The 23,290-nt window shown below is 46.1% G+C and overlaps 1 protein-coding gene across 1 annotated transcript in view; it reads left to right on the top strand.

Annotated features, from left to right (window-relative positions):
• Positions 1-23,290, top strand: part of LOC8041710 (glutamate decarboxylase) — a 79,448-nt gene that overhangs the window by 32,917 nt on the left and 23,241 nt on the right. The window contains exons 4-6 of the mRNA XM_042293717.1: positions 133-239; positions 6,998-7,113; positions 20,583-20,662. Coding sequence (XP_042149651.1) covers positions 133-239; positions 6,998-7,113; positions 20,583-20,662 — 303 coding nt within the window. The remainder of the gene's footprint in view (positions 1-132; positions 240-6,997; positions 7,114-20,582; positions 20,663-23,290) is intronic.

The following is a 23,290-nucleotide window of genomic DNA, read 5'->3' as shown; positions in this document are numbered from 1 at the left end:
CGTCTGTGGACTGAACATCGAACTGTTGTTTTGGGGTGTTACACATGGGAGAAGGGGTGTATCCCTATACACCTTTAATTGATTGAGTGCACAGTGCCCGTAAACATGGTAAATGTGTCCTCTTTCTTTCAGGTTCACCTACGAAATCGCCCCGGTATTTATCCTTATGGAAAACGTCGTGATGAAGAAAATGCGTGACCTCATAGGTTACACTAACGGAGACAGCATTCTTGCGCCAGGTGAGACTTTAAAAAAGATTCAGTTTCTGTTCTTAAACGCAAAATGTGTTTCAAGGTTCTTTTCCTACGAGAAAACCGTCGTGAACGAGCGTCATGAACAAGCGTTACCCACGCAGAATAAAAATGTATGTCACCTGACCTAACGTCACGAGATCTATTAACCAATTCAGTTTTCCCGCTAAATTTGGCGGGAATATTGATGTCACGTGACCTCTACACCGCCAGTTTTCCGCGAAATTTAGTAGGAAAATTCACGTCACATGACCTTCAGCTTTCCAGCTAAATTTGACGGCGAAATTGACGTCATTTGACCTGGCGTCACGTAATCTAAACGCCAATTTAAATCCTCCCTCTAAATTTAGCAACAAAATGAACAAGCGATCTGTATACAAATTGTTTCCCCGCTGAATTCGTCAGTTTCTCCCGCTAAATCTGCCAAACAAAGACAACAACACAAAATAGTATGTGTGGTTTGTGCGGACAACATTCTGTGTTCCTTGAGCTCTGTCCAATGGCCCACTTATGTAAACTTTTCTTTTTAGATATCACACACGAAAGACCCCTTTCCCCAATCGCGTGTTGTTATTAATTTAAACCCCGAGGCACAGATAAATAAAATAATGGACAAGACGTCTAGAGTTAGACGCCGTCTAGAGTCAGATAGTTGTGATCTACCGCTGTCTAATGCACTCCTCCGTAATACGTTCGTAGGCTCAAAAAGAGCAGTGGCTGAAAAAATGGTACTTACACATTTCATAGATTCAGTTTTATACTACGAAACATATCGCTCACCGATTGTAATAACTAATAGATTTGCAACTTTGGGCGATTAATATTAGAACATAAGCATTTAGAGCAACGTGTTACGAGGGGCGCGTTACTTTTTGCTGTTGACTTATTCAGATAGCTTTTTGCGAACATGAACGAATAATGCATTCGGTTACATTTTGACCGAGTAAAAAATGTTACTGTAGTTTGATAGTTTTTTTTTCCTTCCTAGGAATCAGTAAAACACTAGCCTTTTCTTTTTTCCAAGTTGTCCTGCGGTTAAGTTGAAATAAAAAAAAAACAGGTTTTTGCCACGATTGCTTTCAACACGTCGAGCTCCCCTGAGAGTTCTTGCTCCACTCGCAAGTCTCTCAGAGAACCAGAAAGACTTGTTTTGAGTTTTGTACCATATATGCTTTTTCTTTCTTATTTAACGTGGCCTGCAAGTCACTTGAGCGCGAAGAGTCACGCAAATGGTCACGCGTGACTTTTGGGATAAAGTAATATTTTAGCTTTTTTTTTTTAGACTAGGTAACGTGCAACGCGTACTTAGTGTTATTTGAGCAGTAAGTATGCAAGGAGGTGGGAAAGTTTGAGTGGCACAAAGAGGCCATATTTTGAAGGCATGTGGGATGAGCGCAAGAATTAACATGACTTATCTACATATTCGCAATCTAATATGTGATGTCGCTCGAAAGGTTTACTTCCTCTGAGGTTATATAATGATTCTGGCTAATAGTAATAGGTTAAAAAAATGCAAAAGGGTACACACGCACGCGGATATATATACGGTGGCTGAAATGTCGAGGGTAACTTTAAACTGGGTCGTAAAAATCGGCGCCTGCGCGTAGAATCTAAAATTTTCGTGAAAGGTGTTTTCCACAGGTGGGGTTTACCTTGTAACATTACAAAACGTACCTCCTTTTCTGCAAAAAAAAAAAAATTATCTAGCCAAAAAAAATGTTCTAGGGTCAACGACGGACGGCGATGCAGTCGGGGGAAGGGGGGGGGGGGGGGGGGGGGAGGTGCGCGTTCGCCGCACGTATTGTAGATGGCACTACGTCGGGAGCAGCGTTGGAAGGTGTAGCCGACTAGCGAAAGGAAGCAGATGATACGCAGATGAAATTTGTCATACCAAAGGTACATTACAAAAAGATTATGTTTATTTTAATAGACCACGGTGGACCGTTGTCGTGGGCAGTCTCGATATGTTTTTAAAAAGCAAGCCGGAACAAGAAGGCTGTGTCATCTATAAGTACATGCGCCAAACGCGCCCCGTAACTCGACTCGGTCGTCTGCGTCGCCGTGCGCCGTTGTACCTGGCAAGTTTTTTGACCCTACCTTTTTTACAAAAAGGAAGCTATGCCTTGTTATTTGATAACCTAAAACCCACCTTTGAAATACACTTTTGACGCATACTTTGGATTGCTACATACACGGTTGCACGTCAAAAGATCCCCAGGTGGTCCAAATTAATCCTCAGTCCTCCGCTGGGGCATGCCAGATGCCCGTCGTAAGTTTGGCACGTAAAACCCCCAAATTTGACTTTTGACTTTTGGATTGCTACATATATGCGTCGAACTTTACGGCCCCGTTTTGATTGAGCCTCGGCGTTACAGACATCCATACATAAAGTAGGTCTAGTGTACGTATCGATTAAGAGTTGTTTGGAGAGGAACTGACTGAGCGAGATAAACCTAGACATTGTTGCAAAACAGTTGAACGTACGTGTTCCTTGGCGTGGTAACCTCCAACCTGTTCGTCGGTTCGGTTCCCGCCTTTAATGCAATTTTCTTTGTTGGCCTCGAAGTAATCCTTCAAGAACTAAAAGTTCAAAAACTAAAAGTTAACACTAAAAGAAAGAAAGAAAAAAATCTCGGAATAAGTATCAAAGCGACTGATGGCGGAAGCGTTGGATTTCAGGCTCTTTTCCAGACGTTCCATGGGGGGTGTTGTGTTTTGACACCCCGATTTATGAAAGCCTATCTCACTTTGGAAAGTCTACGTAAAGTGTTTTCCCTAGTGCCCACAAATCTGTTGTTTTTAAAATTTAACGGCAAAAACAACTTTCCTTTTTGTTTGCGTCGAATGCTTTGCAATATATTGCATGTCAGCTTTAGTATAATAAGCCGAACTTAAAACTAAATAAATCTAAAAACTAAAAACGCCAGTTCAAGCCGTCGCCCCCTAGCTGTTTTCCTTTCCCACTATTTCTTGTTTATGATTTTTTTAATCGCACAGGATATTATGTATACAACAAGTTCTGTTCCCAACGTTACGCCCAAGTGGAAGCGTACATAAGCTGTTGAACGAGACAACTGTCGTCGTAATACATTACGTACGTTTACATTATGTTTTACATGAAGATGTTAAGAAACAATCTAAAACGCTGCACACGCGAAAACATTGTTTCTACGTAGACTGGACCGTGACTCAAGCGGAGCACCTGCACCAATCATGGGTATTCTTTCGATCGGTTCAGCCAATGAGAAGGGCGATTGGTATCAAGGGCCAACCGTCTAACTCATTTAAAAAAGCCCGATGGTTGATATTTCGAATCCTGTGCGGTGCAGCTTACGTAAAGGACCCACCGAGAAAGTGCGTGGCAAGAAGACAACTGCACTGGAAGGAGGCTTTACCGACAAAAAAGTAACGAAATACGTTACTTGCAAATAAAAGGAAGGCATTACAAACCTACGTCGATTCAGAATAAAAGGATCGCGTCAACCATTACCGCTACGGATAAAACGTAAATCACGTTACTTTTGCTTTACTTGATATTGTTTAATTAAAACGCTTTAGCGTTTAGACAAGGAAACAAGGAGCGCGTTGGTAACAGTATCTGCCATGAGGAAGGCAACAAAGAGGAGGGGACGGAAAACAATGACTTTGTTGTCGTTGTCCGTCCCCTTCTCTGTGTTACCCTCGTCGTAGTGGAAACTGTTTAGACCTTTCAAAATTTCGTTCGTTGACATCATCCCAGTTATAATAAAATGCCCCGAACACGAGACTCCCCCTGTTTCTTAGGCGGGCAGCGGCAATGGCAATTTCTCTGACGCTCCAGGGTCATCAGGCAGCCACCGCGGAACACCTTCGTAAAAGAACCTTACTGGGAGCCTCTCCAACTTCACTCGCAGAGCCTTGGCCGCGTCTGCGCGTTCCCACGGCCGCGTTTCAAAATCTCGCTCCGAAGTAAAGGTTTGGTACCTTGAAATTTGAAAATGCTACCAGCGTCCAGCATTGCTCTGTATGTGTTTTCACGTGCTTAGACCTGCAGGTGTTGCCCCGAAGCGCAAGTTCAATCGCGTGTCCTGAAGTTGTTCGTAAAAGCGACGACAACGTCAACGCAGTGCAATGTTTTTCGCTTATCTGTGCGTGAATACGGATCTGCGAAGAGTTCGTGTGCTGGACGGCCCAAAAATCACTACGGGACGACGTTCATCAGTGCCAGTAATCGATCACACATATACGTGAGAAGTATTTTTCGCTTCTCCTATTATCATATTGCTCTTCGCTCGACAACGGATCGAGTAGACGCCTATTGGGATTGAAATGATCGCGGCGGTTTCCGCCGGGGCCTAAAGGGGATTTGTGTTCTAAAATTCCAAATCTAGTGTAAAAAAAAAAAAAAAAAAAGTTAGTGTCGAATGTAGATTGGAACGTTTTGTATGGCGCTGAGCTCAGGTAAGCTGATATTTATCAGAAACAAAGGTTGGCTGCTACACAGGATATGTCTATGCTGCAGTCCGGCGGCGTGTTCAATGCGAAATGCTTCTGCTGGGAGCCGCGCCGTGGAGATAGCTCAGGAAAAGCGGGGTGTATACGGTCCCCGGCATCTCAGTATCGCGTGTAATAAAATTGCCGCATTAGCAAATAGGAGCTACGAATAACGATTAAGGAAGCAATGAGGCCGTAGATTTTCCGGTGTTTTTATGCATAAGTAAAATCGCTCAATACTTTTTCGCTGTTTATCAAGTTTTTCAAATATAGGTGTATTGCGCTAATACGCTCACACCTCTTGTATCGATCGAAAAAAAAAAAATCATCCCAAAAATTAAAAGTTTAAATCAAACAACTTTGACAAAAAAAAAAAAAAAAACTGCTTTGGCGGGTACGAATTAAAAAAAAAAAAAAAATCGGTGTCTCGGTTTTAATCGATTTTATATTTTTTACACTAAAGGTAGTTACCGATTTGTTTTGCTGTTAAAACCTGTTTCGTATTTTTTAACACCGAGGAATGTTTATCGATGTTTTTCGGTTAAAACCGGAAAGTTTACGGCCTATTTATAAACCACCCCCTGCGTTTCTTGAACTATCAGTGATTGTAATGTTATGATTCCGCTACCACTAATAAACCTTTCTTCACTAAAATTTAAAAAAGAAATGCTATCTTTTTTTAACGCGGTAGCTTTATAGGCCCAACCGCGCTGAAGGGCATGCTCGTGCTTAAGGTCATGCCAACATGGCCATGCCCTCTAATATTTGCAACGCCCGTGGCTGAAGCTCAAGGTCGCTTAATCAAGGTCACGTAAGCCCTGGTTGAGTATTCTTCGTTATTGTAAGCGCCGGTCGCGTAGGCTCGTAAGCGGTAGCTTCATAGGCCCGACCACGCTCAAGGCAAGGTCCTCGTCCCCAAGGTCATGTCCTCATAGTCATGTCGTCAAGGGCATGTCCTATAATAGTTGTAACGCCCGTGGCTGAAGCTTAGAATCGCGTAATCAAGGTCCCGTAAGCACCGGCTGCGTAAGATCCGTTCGCGTGAGCTCGTAAGCCTCGGTAGCTGAGGCTGACGTAACGTGATATCCTTGACATCGTCCTAGAGGTCGTCCTTGACGTCATTCTAGAGGTCGTTCTAGAAATCATCCTAGAGTTCGTCCTTGAGGTCGACCTTGACGTCATTCTAGAGGTCGTTCTAGAGATCATCCTAGAGGTCGTCCTTGAGGTCGACCTTGACGCCGTCCTCGACGTCGTCTTAGACAGCGTCCTTGGGGTCTTTCTAAAGGTCGTCATTCTCGACGTCGTTCTAATCACCATCCTTGACGTCGTCGTTAAGGCCTTCGTAAAGGTCGTTATAGCGGTGGTTGTTGACGTCGTTCCAGACGCCGTCCTGAAGGTCGCCCTACACGTCGTCCTTGAGGTCCTCCAAGAGGCCATCCTTGACGTCGTCTTCGATGTTTGCACGACACATTACACTCTAAAAAAAAGCTCGTGCGTCTACTTTCCCGCACAACACTCGGAAAGCCAATCACCGCAACTTACGGAGGCAGCTCAGCAAATGACGACGCCGAAGCATATATTTAGACCAAAAAACGCAGTCTGAGTTGTGATATTTAGTAATGCGAAAAGTCACGCCTGCGTTGCTAGATGTCACAACTCAGACTGTGTTTTTTAGTCTAAACATGTGTTTCGGCACCGTCATTTGCTGAGCTGTCTTCGTAAGTTGCGGTGATTGGTTCTCCGAGTGTTGTGCGGAAAAGTAGACGCACGAGCATTTTTAGAGTGTAGAACCATTTCATCACCATACCATTGCATTTCCTAATTGCTTTCACTAACGACGTTCCTGTAATGCTCCCGCATTTCATCGCGTTTGGACGAATAAACGTGCCGGTATTTTTTAAGGGGCGGGGACGTTGTCGGATTATGTTAACGCTTCTTGCTTTTCGGGCGCTTTTACAGGCTAGTGCTAGCCTCTGATTGGCTGCGGAGCCCTAATAAGATGGTTAGTACTCGTCCCGCATTTCTTACGCTGCCAGTGACACCTTAAGAAATGCCGTCTGTTAGGGATCAAACATAGCAAGCCGAGTCCCTTGCACGAGGCCGTCTGCTCGCCATGATTGCTGGTTCCCTCATTTCCACTTCTTTTTGGCGCTCACTTCGCTTAAGTGCAGGGTTTTCTAGGAGGAGCTTCTTAACCTGCCACAGTCTAATCTGAATGAATGAATTCGTGGTTCCTTCGAGTTCAATGAACGATGTTCCGGCTGTCCGCGCAGGGGGCTCGGTGTCCAACCTGTACGCCGTCATGGCGGCCCGACACAAGAAGTTCCCCGACTACAAGACCATGGGTCTCAAGGCACTGCCCCAACTCGTCATGTACACCTCCGAAGACGTGAGTAGCCTTTGCCCCTCCGAGGTCTTCGTGAGCACCGTATGCCAGGTCCCCGTTGGTCGGTTCCTTCAGCTAGCCCGTGCTACGGGTGTGAGGAGTTTTTTAAACAAGACGTGTACTCTATATGGTCCGGTTCACGCGCTTGTGCCCGAGCACCGCCGACGCTACCAGCCGATTGAGCCAATCAAGCAGAGCCAAAAGCGCGTCCTCGCCCACGGCCCGCTCGTCGCCTTTCTGCGTTTGCTATCATCGGTTAAACAAAACACACGCAGAAAAAAAAAGCGCAGTATCACGGCGCACTTGCTGTGCTTGATTGGTTGAGCTGGGTACGGTAAACGCACGAAAACAGCGAGCACCGTGACTATTAAAGGCCTAACCATCTATCTGCAGGTGAAAAAAAAAAAAAAAAGAGCGCCGATTTTTGTTGATTTGTACCCTATTGTTGTAAATGCCCGTTGCATTTACAACAATAAGGTGTTGTAAATGCCCGTTGCATTTACAACACCGCATTTCGCACATCGTCGAAATAATGATCATCTCTCTCGGACGTTTTAACATATATATATATATATTTGTATATGCCGAGTAAGCAGCGCAGAGCGGTAAATGTCCTCCTTGCGCACGGATACCTGCTGTAGACCAGCTCGACTTTCTGACGTTAGGCAATTGCGGTGGACACTGCGCCTCTGCTTGAGCTTCGTCTCGCCCAAATCTGGAGTGGGCGAAAGCGGGCTTGTTTGTAAGCAGTGCTTTGGTATTTAGTATAATCGAGGGATGCCTGTTTTCAAGCAGGAGTGGAAGGCGAAGGCACTGTCATTTTGAAGGCATCTGCACAAAGCGCCTCAGCGAAGCATAGGTACTAGAACTCTCCCCGTTTTTATGCGCTGTGCTCAGGGTGGGGAAAAAATGTTGATTTTTTTTATCAAGTAAATTAGATTTCTTTGACTTAAATCAGATTACACTGATCTAAATCAGATCTATTTTATTTAAATCACCGTAGCCGTAAAATAGTAGGTTTTAAGTACGAAGTGAATTAGTAAACATGACAGATTGATTCATCAATCAGTCAGATCACTGAAAATAATCCGAAATGAAGAATTACTATAAATGTAAAGTACAGTTTGATTAACAATTTTAATTGAGTGAACCCCGCCATAGGAGAAGAAAAAAAAAACAGCTTGATATCTTTAGGCTACTGAAAAACCTTTATTTGCGTTCGCTTTTGTGTTCTGAGTTTCATGCAATAGGACTTTACTTTTTGTTAGTTTCTCTCTTTCGCGTTCTTATTTGCTTGTATAGCAGGTTAAATAAGTGACCAACGAAGTGAATGGTTGAAAAAAAAATCAACCTTCCGATTTTCTCAGAGAACCGCTGTTTTGGGCTCGTGTTCAACCCAATATAAATCTTGCTGGCATGATGATTCCTTGATTTACATACAAACAAAGGCATAAAAGGCACCAAATGATAGATAAACGGCAAAAACAAAATTAATTTTGCCGTTATTTTTGATGAAAAGGTTCGATTTACATCATCATAATAAAAGCAGTCTGATTTATTCACGTTTTAAATGACAGTTTAAATCACGACATAACTCCTATTTTAAATCACGATTTAAATCATTTGATTGATTTTTATTCCCCACCCTGGTTGTACCGGAGCTATCGTGCCTGGAACGCGCCTCTGACTGGTGTGCATACCGTCTCCTAAAAGTTGTTCCGCGACCTTTGCCTGATGACGTCATACAAGTGTCACGCTGTCGCCGGCAGCGATCCTAGCGGTGTCCCAGCAGTTGTCGTGAATGTGCAGACGCCTGCTCCGCTGCACGTCGCTCCTCAGCTTCGTAGTCTACGGAATCTTCGCCAGCCAGGAGTTAGGACGCTGCGACGAAAGCGACGCTCGCGGTTTCTCGTACTTTTTTTTTGTATCTCCAGAACTTGAACGCCCAACCGCCAGGATCGCGACATCCGAAAGCATGACACTCCTTTGTGACATCATTTGTTGCCACTTCAGGACCACGTTCGATGCTTGGGCGAAACAGGACGCTGAACACACCCGTCGAAAATGTGTTCCTAGCACTTTGATGGAAGTACTAAGGGAATATGGCGACAAGCAGTGTTGCTTAAAGGGATAATGAACCGAAATTTAGATTTCGGAAAATAAGGCCGCAGAAGCGTTGAACGGGACGCTACGATCTCTAAAACATCATTCATACATCGGTATCTCAAACGGATGGCCGTACTGTGGGATAGGAAAGGGCGACCAAGCGGGGGCTATGACGTCATTGTCCTCCTGTAGAATTTGAGAATGAGGGAAAGCGGTTCGCTTCTCTCCTCCTCGCTTCGGTTCACCAGCTCGACGAGACGTAGCGAGGAGGAGAGGGAATGAGAATCGTGACGTGTCTTGTCTCGTCGGCCTGGTCGGCCGTGTTCGACAGCGCACTTCTTTTTCAAAAAACACGGCCATCCATTAGATATATCGCTGTTATAGTGATGTCTTTGGGTATGGCACCGTCCCGCCTATCCGTCCAGCCTTGTTTTGAGAGCTCGAAATTTCGGTTCAGTATCCTATTAACGGTGTTTCCGAACTGCGTCAATTAATTAGCTTCTTTTCGGTGGCGTGTTTTAAACTCATTATCGAATCGGATTAACACCGGCGTATGTATTGATTAACTCGTTTTCGGAGCCGTGTTCCAAACACAGTAGACCGGTATAAATTCGGACAATGTCTTTCCATCTGGGGCAAGCCATGTGACGGCCGGTAACCATACCGGGCGGACTTGTCTCCCCGGCTAGACGGGGCGTTTGTAATAAGACAACGGGACTCGTTAGAAGCAGGGCCGTCGGGGTGCGTGGCGCCGGCACTGGGGGCACTCCGCGGCGACAGCTCGTACACTCCGTTCAACCCCGAGCTGACAGTGCGCTGGGAGCGACGCACTCCACGGACCAAACAATCACCCCACACGTGTCACATCAAGCCGCTCTCTGCGCCTGTGTACGGGCGAGAGCGCGATCACGTGGCAAAAGATAGACGTACGACTTGTCCAACGAGCACGTAGCTTCCGCCGCAGTGCCAGCTTTGGGGTGCACGGAGCCTAGGACCCCGCGTTTTGCGCCGGCTGCTAATCGCGACACGAGCGTGCCTGATTGGGTTCGTTTCAGCCAGAACGCAGCAGCAGAAGCCGAGGGAAAAAAAGAAAACAAAAGAGGAAATAGAAAAACTTGGTTTTGGTGCTGCGCGCGCGTGTGTGCCGTCAACGTCATCTTTTGCCGCTCAAAGTGGCCGTCCACAGTGGGGTGGAAGGAGGGGAGAGTAACTCCTGTGGCGGGGACTGTGCTTGCCTAGGCTCCTCTGGTTCTCTATCCGTGTCTCTGTTCTTGTCTGGATGTCTGAGTGTTATTTTGTTCCAATAATTATTTGCTTCGTCGTTCTATTCCGTATCTTCTTTTTACATGTTTTTATATGTGACGTTTGGAATTTCTGGACATGAGTCACTGGCTTGTATCGAACGAGCTTTGGTCAGTGTCGCTGGAATGAAAACAAAAATTATACAAAAAAATAAATAAAAAAAGAAGTCGGGTCAGGAAGGAAGACAGGATTGGGTTTTCTCTTTAAACCAAAATGCACGAAGGAAAAGAGTATAACGTTGACGGAGGTCGCCACCAGAGAGTAGAATTCGCATTTCGGACAATTGTGTTTGAAACTTGAATATTACTTACTTTATGGCCTCGTTCTGCAGACAAGGAGTCAACAAAATAAAATCATCTTTATCACTACCCGAGCGATCGTCCCCGATATCGCTTTTATAAAAAGATGCTTATCTTGAGATCAGGCAATGACGGTCAATCCCTACGAGTGTCACTGTGAGCTAAGTTTCAGCTGTCTGTATGTAGTTTTTTGTACTACAAATTGCCTTTAAGCTAGCTCCTTACTTTTTTGATTTATACACGCATTTCAAGGTTACTTACAGAGCCTATATCCAGTCGAAGTCAAACTTTTCCTATAAATTTTCATACAGGGAGAAGCTACGAAGCCCGTAAAATACGGCGTTTTTCTGTATAGATGAGGTTTGCCAATACAGTTTGTTTTTCTGTGTTCTTCATCGTGAATTGCACGCTACAGTGGTTAGCTTTTTTGTTCTATGTAGGCTTTATGATCCTTTTTTCCTTGACCTTTTCCCTTAGCCTACACACTGCCGAGCTCGTATACACAAACCACGAAATAAAGTCGCCTGTTTGGGGTCTCGCTAAAACTACACCTCTTGAGGTTAGGTAATCCGTAGTCGAGTCTGTGCAATCTGAATCACAAGAAATGTGCTGATATCAGGTTCTCTATATTATGAAGTTGAAGATGTCAAGTGAGGTTCTGTCGCTGGACCGACCAATTAATTTTTGACACCTTCAAAATCGCATGTTTAATGAAACGCACGAATAAAACGAAGCTGTACCGAATCAAATTTATTTATTTATTTATTTATTCATATTACCCCTAAAGGCCCTAGTGAGAGTGTATTACATAGGGGGGGTACATAAATCGTTCCCATAGGAACTAGTGCACAGTGAACAACATATGAGAATACTACAGTGATGTGATTGGCCTAAGCCGTTTTGGAGCACCTTTTGGAGCAGCCAAAACAGTGTTTTGGAGCAGCAAAAGTGGCCTTTGGAGCAGCCAAAACAGTGTTTTGGAGCAGCAAAAGTGGCTTTTGGAGCAGCCAAAACAGTGTTTCGGAGCAGCAAAAAGTGGTTTTTGGAGCAGATTTTTTTATAAAAACAAAATATTTGTTTTAAGTACTGGACAAAGGAAGGGCACTTTGCTCGACACAATAACCAAATAATGGTCAAGTTAGACGACCTGGGAGTCTTTCAAGTTGTTAACTGAAATGCCAATGACACAACATATTTTGCAATGCTTCAGTTAAGTGACATATATATATGTACCCGCTATAGATAAATAAGAACCAAATTGCACATATTAAATTTATTTGAAAATGACCAGCTTAGCAGTAAATATGAAAGCATAAACTTCATTAGTTATATAATATAATAAATTGAAGCAGTATCCAACTGATGAAACACGTAACTACTGCAATACAATACGAAACTGTACACATGAAAAAGGTGCAGTACGACTGGTGGGTGCTTTTTCTTTTGCTTGCTGAAACTTTCTGCAAGGCTGCTGCAAGCCTCGCTTACCTTTCGGCAAGTAATGAATGTCCACTTTCAATGTCTCCAAAGAGACGTTGAGACATCCCACAAGTGCACAGTGCTGTAGGCGTTGCCGAGCAATCCAAAAACGTCTCCCACCGTTTTACTGGTTCCCGACATGCCAGATTTTTGTCAGAAGCGAGCAAATGTAAAGCAATGGATTGCAAGCGTCCCGGCTGGTACCTCTGTCGTGCAATCATGTTCGCATGCACGTGAGGGCAACTTCGGCAACTTGCAGTTGCACGCGCTTCGTTATGCGAGCGGAGACGGCTGTTCGATCGAAACCGAAACTCTGCCACTCCGCTCCGTCGCCATCCCCAAAATTGTATGTAAAATGTAACAATCCAGCATAAAAAAAAAAAGGAAAACAGTCCAGCGGCGCGTGCTTGCCAGGCCAGTATGCGAGGCACAAGCTAATTTAAAAGGTTAAAAAGCGCAAACAAAACAAGGACAATAAAGCTAATCAAAGAAAAAAAAAACCTGAGCGCATCAATGCAAGACATCGCGAGTCAGGGTCAAAAAGTTCTTGGAACGCTTTGTGCAACAACTGAACTCAAGATAAACAAGCGCGCTGTGCGGGTTCAGCGTGCAGACATTGCCATTTTTTTTTTGCTTTAGCTAACTTGTCTTAAACTTTCTTTTGCGACAGACTTTTCACGTACCGGGGTCCCTCTCAAAAGAAATCCCACCTAGAGAAACCTAGGTAAACAGTACTTCGACACAAGAGATTTTGAGCTGGAGGGATTTTTGTAGTAACGTTTAATTTAAACAAGGACAGGATTGCTGATTACCCTGCAGCGGTCCTTACGTTTCATTTTAGAAAGCGCCATATCTGCAGCTATGTGTGGACGGGAACACCCGACCTCATAACCACGGTGACTGGTAGGCAGGGACCAAAAATAGTTTTGACACGGCCGTTTCTTTCAGAAGCGAGTGCTTCAGATCACAAGTAACTCCCAATGCGCAAAAACGTGGTTTCGTTTTACAACATGACGGTATGGCTGGTACCCGGCAAGCTAGCGTCGGGGCGTCCAAATACGCTTGCATCTATCGTTAAAATATTTTCAAGAGGATGCGAGACGAGACCCACGAGAGCGCGAAATGAGGAACGGCGGGAAAAGCCAAGCGAGACCGGATGGACGATTGATGCAGCATACTTTTTGTCGGGCGGTCGCTTGCGCCCCATAGCTCACGCATGCTCAATTACGGTACTCAGTTTAGTTTCGGTTTTGAAAGGCGACCGAAATTGCTCCTTTGGCGCAGGCTTGGCGCAGATTACCCATATTTCGGCGAAATGTAGCAGAATGTAGCAGGGTTAGACCCTTGGCGCAGTTTGGCGCAATTGGTGCAGCAATCACATCACTGATACTAGAAAACAATCAATACACTGTACCTATTTGCGAGAACATAATGTCAGAGAGCTCGGAAAAATATTTACATCGTTTTATATTTATGCAACAACGCGGTGAAATATTTTCTTTAGCAAGGTTTTCTGGGTGACTCTGTGTCATAAAATATACGTTTGCCGAATTCTCAAGTAGGGGGCCTCGCACGGCGCATTGCTTCTTGGATATGAGGAGTTTCGTGTCGTCACCATACGTTCCTTAGGCAAAGCCAGAACCAATTGAAGTTGGTCCTGGGCAAAACCAAGGGGTGAGCCAAGATCCACCCATTCTCGACCGACGTTTCTCGTGAAGAAACGCTCTTTCGAAAGAACCGGCTCGGGAATAAAGAGCGCAGAGGCCGCTTGTTCTAGAGCTTCCTCTCTCTAGCCCCGTCACCGGCCAAGCAGTCCCCCCCCCCCACCCCCCACCCAAATTACATACTTGGTCTTTCGATTACATCGCTCAAGTCGGCAGTTGCCGAGACTTCTGAATCGACAGCGACGACCCGGTTATTCCGTTGACCGGACTGCTCTTGTCCCGCCCACAAAGAAGAAGAAAAAAAAAATTTAGGCGCGTACGGGAGCCTCGCCGCCACCGAAGACGATGACGACCAAGAGGCCAAAAGGCGGAGGACCGGCAGCGAGAGAGTCAATCCTAAGCACAGCCTGGGCCGCTCCGACGGCCGTTCTGAATCAATCAGCTGTTGTCGGCGTAATTGCTCACCTCAGGGGAGCCAGGGCAGAAGAGAAGGAGGAGGGGGAGGGGGGGGGGGGGGGGTGGAGCAAGCGTACGCTCCGTCTCGGCAGTGAGCTGAAGCCCCCTGCGTTCGAGATTGATTGGCCTCGACCCCCCGCGCCCCATGCGGGACGCGAGGGGGGGGGGGGGGGGGGGGGGGGATGATTCCCCTCCGCCACTGACGCCATCTTGCGCGGATTAGCCCCAAACGGGGGCCCTTTTATCTCTGCCGGGGGGACCGACGGTATGGGGGATCGTTTGTAATCCGCCCCGATCGCTTCTGCTTCCTCTCCTCGCGGACGAAGGGCGCGCGGTCGAGACTCGGGAGAAACATAGACTCCGGATTCGGCCCTGCGTTGCAGCGTCGGTCAGACAGGGTCTTAGAGGAAGGGACACCGCGAGACAATGCAAAACTATTGTTAGCGTTTTCGTTTTTTTTTTTTTTTGTTTTTTTTTAAAAGTGAGTTTGGGAGTTTTTTTTTAGGTACTTAAACCTTTACATTCAATTGCAGTGTAAAAAAAAATTGGTGTAGGCATCTTCGAAATAACCAGGCTTTGCTCTTTCCGGCAAAAAATTATTTTTTTTTTCTAAATTTAAAATAGGTATTGAGAAAACGGCAAACGAAAGTGATGCCCAAACCAACATTCAAATTTTCACGCGATCTCCGATGGGATAACGTTACATATTGTATAACTTACAAATAAAGCAAACGGTCTTTAAAAAAAGAAAGAAAAAAAAAAAGATTTTGCGCATGATTTTGTTTTGGTGGCCTGAGCTTAACAGCACTCATTTCACACCATTAAACTTCTTTCAACCCGTCCGCAGCAAGCTGCAATGCCCCCTCATTGCCCCATATTACAGCATCTTACGTCACGCTTTCACTGGTGCCAGTAGGGCCTGAACTCCTCGGACCAAATTTAAAACTTCCTCAACTTCTAAAAAGAACGTCATTATTTTGACTTATATTATAGGTTGCTAATTCAGATGTGTCTCTTAATATGTCAATAAGTTTCGATTCATGTCAGCGACCATCAAAATTTCGCCTGATCCCCCTTTTTAAAGGTGCACTGAAGTGCTTTTCTTTAGATCGTCATTTTGTCGTGATAACGCAAACTACGCGCTGAAAGCATCCGAAACTTTAAAAACTAGGGTCGTCAATGGCGTATTTCCCTGTAAAAAAAAAAAGTTAAAAGCTCGTGGACACGCTTTTTCTCAGGGATAATTCGCCGAGTGAAACGGTCGACGCAGGTGAGCGCTCGTGGACGGATCAGCGGAGTGGTTCCGGATCCCAGGTAGTCCCAAGCTGCCGCTGCCTCGGACGAACTACGTTTCAGCAGTTGTTTCGGCGTGCACCTGATGGACATTCACAATCTGACGCTGTTGGAATTAGGAATCCTTCGGCGGACGGAGGCTGCTTATGCTCGAACGTCGTCGAATGCAACGCGAGCCAGCGCAAGACGACGCGGTACAAATCGTGCGATCGGCGTGTGTGGTTCGTCCGTGTTGTGTGGCCATGCCTCAAAGCAGCGATTTGGGGCAGCGTTTGGCAGTTATAAAACAAGTAAATGATGGGAATACCGAGCGCACACCATCATTTATTTTCTCCGAAACGTCACATGAATATCGAAGGAAAACAAAGCTAAAAACCACAATATCGCGTCTGTCGAAGCTAGCCACTTGGCAGGTTCGGCGGAGTTGTGTCCAATCGACTCCGGTGAATCCGCCAGAATAATTTGATGGAAGCGATGCACTCGATGTACCCCAGCGACCTCTTTTTTTTTTTTTTTTACCGCTACTGTCGTGAAACAAACTAACACACCCCAGTTGAAAATTTCTGGCCGCCTAAATAGCAGATGTTTGACTGGGTTCGCCGTTCCCGTAGATTCGACGGCGCCTGTTGTTTCGACCGGGAACGGCCTTCGGCGCGTCTTCGAGCTTCCAGCTTTTGCCGGCACAACGTGCATGCGAGTCCGGCGCGTTAGGCCTACGAAGCGTCTCGGGGGTAGCGCATCCTCGGTGCGGTCCACGTCCACGCACACACTCGTCCAGTCGATCGCACGAACGTTAAATATGCCGACCAACACAAAAACACGATAACAGCACACGGTCAGAACGGCAGGTTCAGATCGCAGAAATGAGCGTCTCACACACTTGGACTGGCCTCGACGGCCTCGACGTCCAGATTCCAAAATGGGGGCGGTCGCACGAGGGCTCCCGGGGAAGCCACCGTCGTCGGTGTTCGGGGGCGGGGTGTGCGGTTTGCTTTTTCCGTCGTGAGCTACATTGAAGTGCGCCGGACCCGCTGGGCTACGCTGCACTACGTCGCGCTGCGCATAGAGTTGGAGGAAAGACTCCCGTTCGCAGCCAGCGTCGGCCAACGCGATCGGACGCGAGCGATCGTCGACGTTACGACGCGCGACGCCGACAAGAGGAGCGCGATGAACACGAACTGCGACTCTCTGTCGTGGCTAGGTGGCGTAAGCTACCGCCCGTTATGAAGAATACGATCGATATCCATCGATTTACCCGTCCATCCGACGGCGTCGGGCGGACACATCGCTCTGGGTCCAGCGAAAACCGAGGAAAAATATAGTTCGCTGGTTTCGAAGCGAAATTTTACTATTACGCCCTTTGCACCAATAAGATTTTGCGTCTTTGTCAAAATACAATGCAGAACGTATAATGATAACAATCGTAACCTCCATTGATTCAGAAAATAAATTAAAAAAAATAAAACGCGAGGGTAGAGATCAGATTAACTGAAGAGCGTGTTGGTAACAATGACTGGCAACAGAAAGAATAAAACAAACTCCGGACAAGGGACGACGAACATTTCTTGTCCGGAGTTTGTTTTATTCTTTCTGTTGCCAGACTAAAGAGTTTGCATGATTTTTACTGCCGTGAGACCACAGGCAACATTGAAATCTGGAACTATCGGGTGTCTCAAATAGCGGCCGGAAAAAGTAAAGAAAGAAAAAGGCTTAACTTTCATGGAAACCCAGCCAAAGTTCCGGTCTTCCGTCAATAGGGCGCCGTATTGTTTGAATACCGGTGGCTTCGCTGCGTTTCCAAAGGAGTTAAGCCTTTTTTTATTTTACTTTTTCCTGAGATAACTTCGCTCTTTGCAAATTTTATAGAAAAAAATGCCCCATCATTGGGCAACGCTGCACAAAATCGTATCGCGATAGGTTAAAAAACCGAAATTTGCGTTCGATTTAAACAACCTGGCCACGACTTGATACACCCGGTAGATATAGCTGTTAGCTGGCAATTATTACACAATATAACACCAAGAAACGTTTGTTTTTTTAAAAAGCATTTTAGTGCACTTTTAAGGTCCCAGCGCACTTACGACACTCGTGCCCTTCCAATTTTCGAAAACGTCACGTCGCGGGAAAAAAAAAAACGTTATTAAAGTTTAACTTTGTAGCGCATGAAATGCGTATTGAGGACAGAAGGATACATAGTTGCGCATTTTACTTTCACCTTCCACCAACGTAAATGCAACGTAGAGGATTTGGAGCTGACTCGTCCAGGGGTATGAAGCTAGTGGAATAACCTACCATATATAATATAAAACGTTAAAAATAAAACAATGGCCATTACTCTCAATCCGTGCGAAGAATGCCGGAGTTTAGTCTTATTAATTATGCGTGTATTTAAGGGGCTGATATTGGTATGAAACGATGGTGCCTCTTTAGCTCATTAGGAATAAATGTCCGGACAGGAAATTTCCGGAATTCATTGAGTATTTCCTTGTCAGTTATAAACTACCTATAACTATCTATACGTAGAACACAGCAAGTTATAAAAAACAAGAAAATGCTAGAAACAAATGCTGGATGTCTTATCTGTTCGTATCCTCGAAAAGGTTGATGACCTTGTGTAATAGTAGGACTAAGCTAAAAGGCGTGATAAACTTTCATGCTTTTACCCTTTAAGCCTGCGCTTATAACCTTTATTCTCCACTATAATCTACTGAAAACCTAAGAGGGGGGGCACCGAGCATTGGTGTGAGGCAGGGTACACCACGAAAGCCAAAGAAGCGAGCTTTCGAGAAGCTTCCCTCGGGCTTCTCCTCATCAAGAGGGTGCTTGCAGAGAAGCGACATTGCGGGTAGCGGAGCGCAAGCTATAAAGAGGTTCGAGAGTTTCATGCGGAATAAGGGGTCGTAAAAAGGAGAATATACCTTTATATAAAAGCGTACAGCTTACGGACGCAAGAAAAAAAAAAGTGTTTTTCATATGTACATTTAAAAATACGCATAAGCGAAGACGAAGATGTTACGGTACGGCAGTTTCCAGTTATAGCTCGGAAACACCAGGCGGGCATCGCGAAAGTCGACTGCTATTACGTAAACAAAAAGTTAAAAACCAGAAAAAAAAATTGCTTTAGTACATTAGGAACTGAGTCCTCAGTTCTAGGTACGTCGTAGGAACCAGGGTTCCTACGACGTACCTAGAACTGAGGACTTTAAACGCGTCTTTATTTTAGTCCCTCGATTTCCGTCTCGTGACGTCACAGTCGAGAATCATGCGGTTCTCCGCAATCGTGGCTGTGGAGCGGCAGCGGAGGAGGATGTCGAAGACGCGTGTCCCGCTGTAGTCCGCTCTCCAGGCGGCGGGTCGGCGGAAGATTGAGCAGTGACGGGTTGAGACTAGAGTGCCTCGGTTGCAGAGTGTTTCCAACCAAACCGCACAGAAGGCGTCCGCCACGAAATTGCAAACGCTCACCATGGTTTGACTTGCTCCCTCTCCTAAAAAACGAGACGAAAGATCCAACCAGGCTTGAATGGACAACGTATCTGAGCATCCAACAAGCCTCAATATCCACTAGCGGATATTTTGACTCGTTGAATCCTTCGACTCGTTGGATATTCGGGCTCTGAATCTTGACAATAAGGGTACTGTATAATCAACTGAAACTAAGGGTGAAGGCGAACTGGTTTCACACGGACATTAATCCCTCACATTGTAACACTCGAGACACATAACTACACTCCAGGGAGAAAATGACCACGCAATAAGTTGCCAACTTCGCCCCTGCGACAGACGAACCAACAATTACGAGGCGGCAGTTTTCGGAGCGCGCGAAACCCCGCATTCATTTCTACGAAGCAAGCGCGCTTGCGCAAAACAGCAGTCCTGAGCTGATAATGAATGACTGCAGACGTCTTTAGCAACTCGGTCTATGGTTAAGTTTCAGTTTCAAGCGATCCCCATCGGGGGAGGTCCTGTTTCTTTTTATTTTATTTACGTTTAATTGAAGAGAAATGGTCCGTTTATGCAGACTATGCACCGCATGTTATATTCCCTCTCCCTCCGGAGAAAGCTTCGGGGGAATCTGCTCTGGACGTTCGACACGGAAAGGGAGGACTGAGGGGTTAGCGCTTTCCCTAGGGGTTTGCCACCGAGGGCGAATTGAAGGGGGGAGGGGAGGACACGATTGCCCAACGGCCCGACCCGCCGAGGAGGCGGAGGAGAGACTGCAATGACTGCGCAGGTGTTTGGGCTTTCCAGTTGCATTTTTGAACTGCGGAAATTGTGGCAGACAACCCGGCAGGACGAGCCTCAATGGCCCGATCCAGTGATTAATCTGAAACGTTTATTCAAGGTTGCATTGTATTGTAACATTATTTGGAAGTATGTGCAGTATTTACTATTAAACATGCTAAAGTAAAATAGCACAACCACAAATACTGGAATAAGAACGGAACATAACAAACCGCTAACTCGCTGTTTTTACTGTAAGAAATTAAAAAAAAAAAAAAAACATTTCACACCGTCGTGCATGCATCCACCACCCTGGTGAATACCAAATGGATAACTCATCACTTTTGCATATGCAAAAACCCCTGTCACTAATATATTTTTTTTTTTTGCTCAAGAACGTTACTGGTGATTTAGTGATGCGGTCTGTCCTCCAATGGTTTTCCCAAAATGGCTCTGTCCATGAAGCATGTTTTGCACAGAAATTGAGTATGTTCAGTGATTATACACTAGCCCAGCTATGAACTTGGTTTAATCTTACTGTACTTTATTTAGGTCCTTAAAGTACATATTTAAAATAACCCTCCTTTCTATGGCAGAGGTTTATTTCTTGTTTGTTAAATGAACTGACTCGTCTTTTTGTGTTCTGTTGCAGAGCCACTATTCCGTGAAAGGCGCCGGAGCAGCCATCGGCCTCGGAACCGACAACGTGGTCTCAATCCCCGTGGACTCAAGGTATACACATAGGGTTTCTAGAGGCTTTGACTGTTAGCACTGCAAAGCTAGTCCATCCGCTGAAGCCGGCTAATCGTTTGACGAGACCTTGCGGTGTAACGGAAGTGACTATTCGTTTTTTCTACAACTGTACGGTTGTTTGGATAGCTCCTAGCTTCCTTACAGAGCAACACCACAGGGTGAGCTACTACTTTCTCGGGGTTACCTTAGTTTACTCCGCACCGCAATGCACTAAAAACACCAATAATTGATTTTTTGTTTAGTGATAAGGGCGAGCCGATGCAATCTGGCTTAAATAAATCCACCCATTTGTATTCTGAAGCCCATTCAATAATGATGTCAACGACCCCCCTTATTGAGTGAATTGATAAATAGAAAACAAAATCCGAAGGCATCGTTGGGTCGTATGCATATGTTAATATTTGAAGAAAAAATTGATTGCCTAGCCTAAAAAACGAAAATATCATATTTCCCTTAAAGAAATGTATGCGCCGAGCAACTGAGGGAGAGGAGGAGGCGAGAGCCCACGGTGACGTCAGAACACCGAGCTCAAATTCGAATGATCAGTGGGTAACCCCTAAAACCAGCTGTCTTTGTCACCACTGCACTCGTCGAACGTCTAAGAACGCGTGGAACGCCGCCGTCCGTCGTTTGGCTTTCGCATTCAAACGCGTTTCTCGGTGCATCTCCGAATCTTCTGAGAATTCCGGCAAAGACGAGCGTTCGACGTTCACCAAAAAACGACATCCCTCGCTCCCGCTTCCGTCCAAGCCTTCATCATACTCGCGCACCTTATAACTACGACGGATGCCAGTAATCTTACCCGCGGCAGCGCAAACGACGAGGAACCAACAGCCCCGTAGAGCTACACGCCTCGCTTCAAAAGCAGCGCCTCGGGAACGTCCGCGGGGAGTACTCCGAGCCGTGTTCCCAAACGCGCTCCTCTAATCCAGCGCAAATGAATACGGCCGCCTCACCTCCTCAGCTCGCCGCGCCGCGCGCGCCAGCAAAAGTCAGCAGCCAGAGGGCGCTACCTTCCCACCGAATTTCCGAAGAGGGGGCTCCTTCGAAGCGGCTAATCGCAGCCGCTTACCCCGGACGAGCCCGCGGCCGGCGCCCCCGCCGGCGGCCATTGTCGTCGGCTAATCTGCCGTGCTGAGATAACGGATGACAGACCAGGGCTAATTATTTCCATATAAATAACACCGCCGGGAGCGGCCTAATCCTCGCTGCTGCAGGCAGCCGTCATGCGCAGCGGATGATCCATTTCGAGGACCTCGCGGCCGCCGCCGCCGCCGAGTTCGGCTCCAGCGGGGCGCGGCTTGGCTTGGTTTGGCTGAAATGCCTTCTCTGGTCTTAGTCGCGCTCGACTTGCGCCGGTGCAGTATGGCGCTCGATGTCTTTTTGGTTGAGGGGGGAAAGAGGGACGTTGTAGTAGCAATGATACTGCTAGGCGCGTTTCGTTTTTGTGTTGTGCGCGCGTCGTCTCCGTTTTTATGCGAGTCTGGGTGTGCGCGAGCGGGGAAAGGAAAGTTGATGTGCTGCGCCCGCCCGCTGTTGCGGAAACAACTGGCCAGCCAGCGCGGGGGATTTCTCCCGCCGGGCCGTCTATGATTCACGATTATTAAAAGTCGCTGTAAGCTGTTACCTTTTCCACGTCAAAGAAGAAAAAAAAAAAAAAAAGGAGAGGGGCGATTCAAAACTTGCGTTTTCGTTTAGCTTTGATTCCTTTCACGATTGGTGACGAATTCCTCGTTTAATAGTAAGTTAGACTTCGATGTCTTTGGCGGAATCTTTTCTTCTTTATGTTTCTAGAGTGAGTTGGTGTTCTAGGCCAGTCTCGGAGGTTTTTGACTCTTCGCCATGACGCGTAATCCAGTAGAACACTCTCAGACGTCCTCAAGGGAATCGTCGCTCGGCCCTCCTAATACCAATAATGGTGGTCTTCACCCTGAGGCACGCAATTATTGAAGCACCCATATGTACTTTAAGCAAAGCAGTCGCCACCTTGGGACTTCTTACGAGGTACTCTGACGGGTCATCGACCTAGACGTTTTGTTGCAAAGTCATTTTCTTTCGGTTTTCTCTGTTGGGTCGTAATAATGACTTGGGAGAAATAATACAATATCCAATAACGATGTTACCTGTAACACAGTAAGCTTGTAGTGATTTACTAAAAGAAACCCTATGAGGAGTAAGAGGAGAGGCGCTGAGAAGGCGCCAGTGTCTGTGGATTGCTGCGTTCATACGGAGCACCCTCCATGGGTTGCGCGAAAACTCTGCTTCCCTATAAAACAAAGCTCGATTTTCTTCTTTTTACGTGTGTCGCTATTATGCTCCGTATTTCTATCTGAAGATTTCGTAAACGCCGAACCAATCAGTGAAGTTATCACTGACAGTCTCGGCTCATAAAGATGCAAACGAAAAAAGCGCTTTGGTTGAACGACGCGCTCTACCAACACATTGTCAGAAACCGTTCACCCACACCAGGGACGAAAGTTTTCTAACAATCTGTTATAGTCCATTGCAACTTAAGAAGGTAGGGCGAGGGTAAGACGGGCCGGGAAAGGGGAAGCAGACGGAACGCTGGAGAAGAGAGGTGGAAACCTCCTTCTCTCTTTAGCGTTT

Source organism: Ixodes scapularis, unplaced genomic scaffold, assembly GCF_016920785.2.
Source record: "Ixodes scapularis isolate PalLabHiFi unplaced genomic scaffold, ASM1692078v2 PGA_scaffold4__175_contigs__length_147842914, whole genome shotgun sequence".
NCBI lineage: Eukaryota > Metazoa > Arthropoda > Arachnida > Ixodida > Ixodidae > Ixodes > Ixodes scapularis.
The sequence above is the reverse complement of the archived record's forward strand: the minus strand, read 5'-3'. Positions and strand labels throughout refer to the sequence as shown.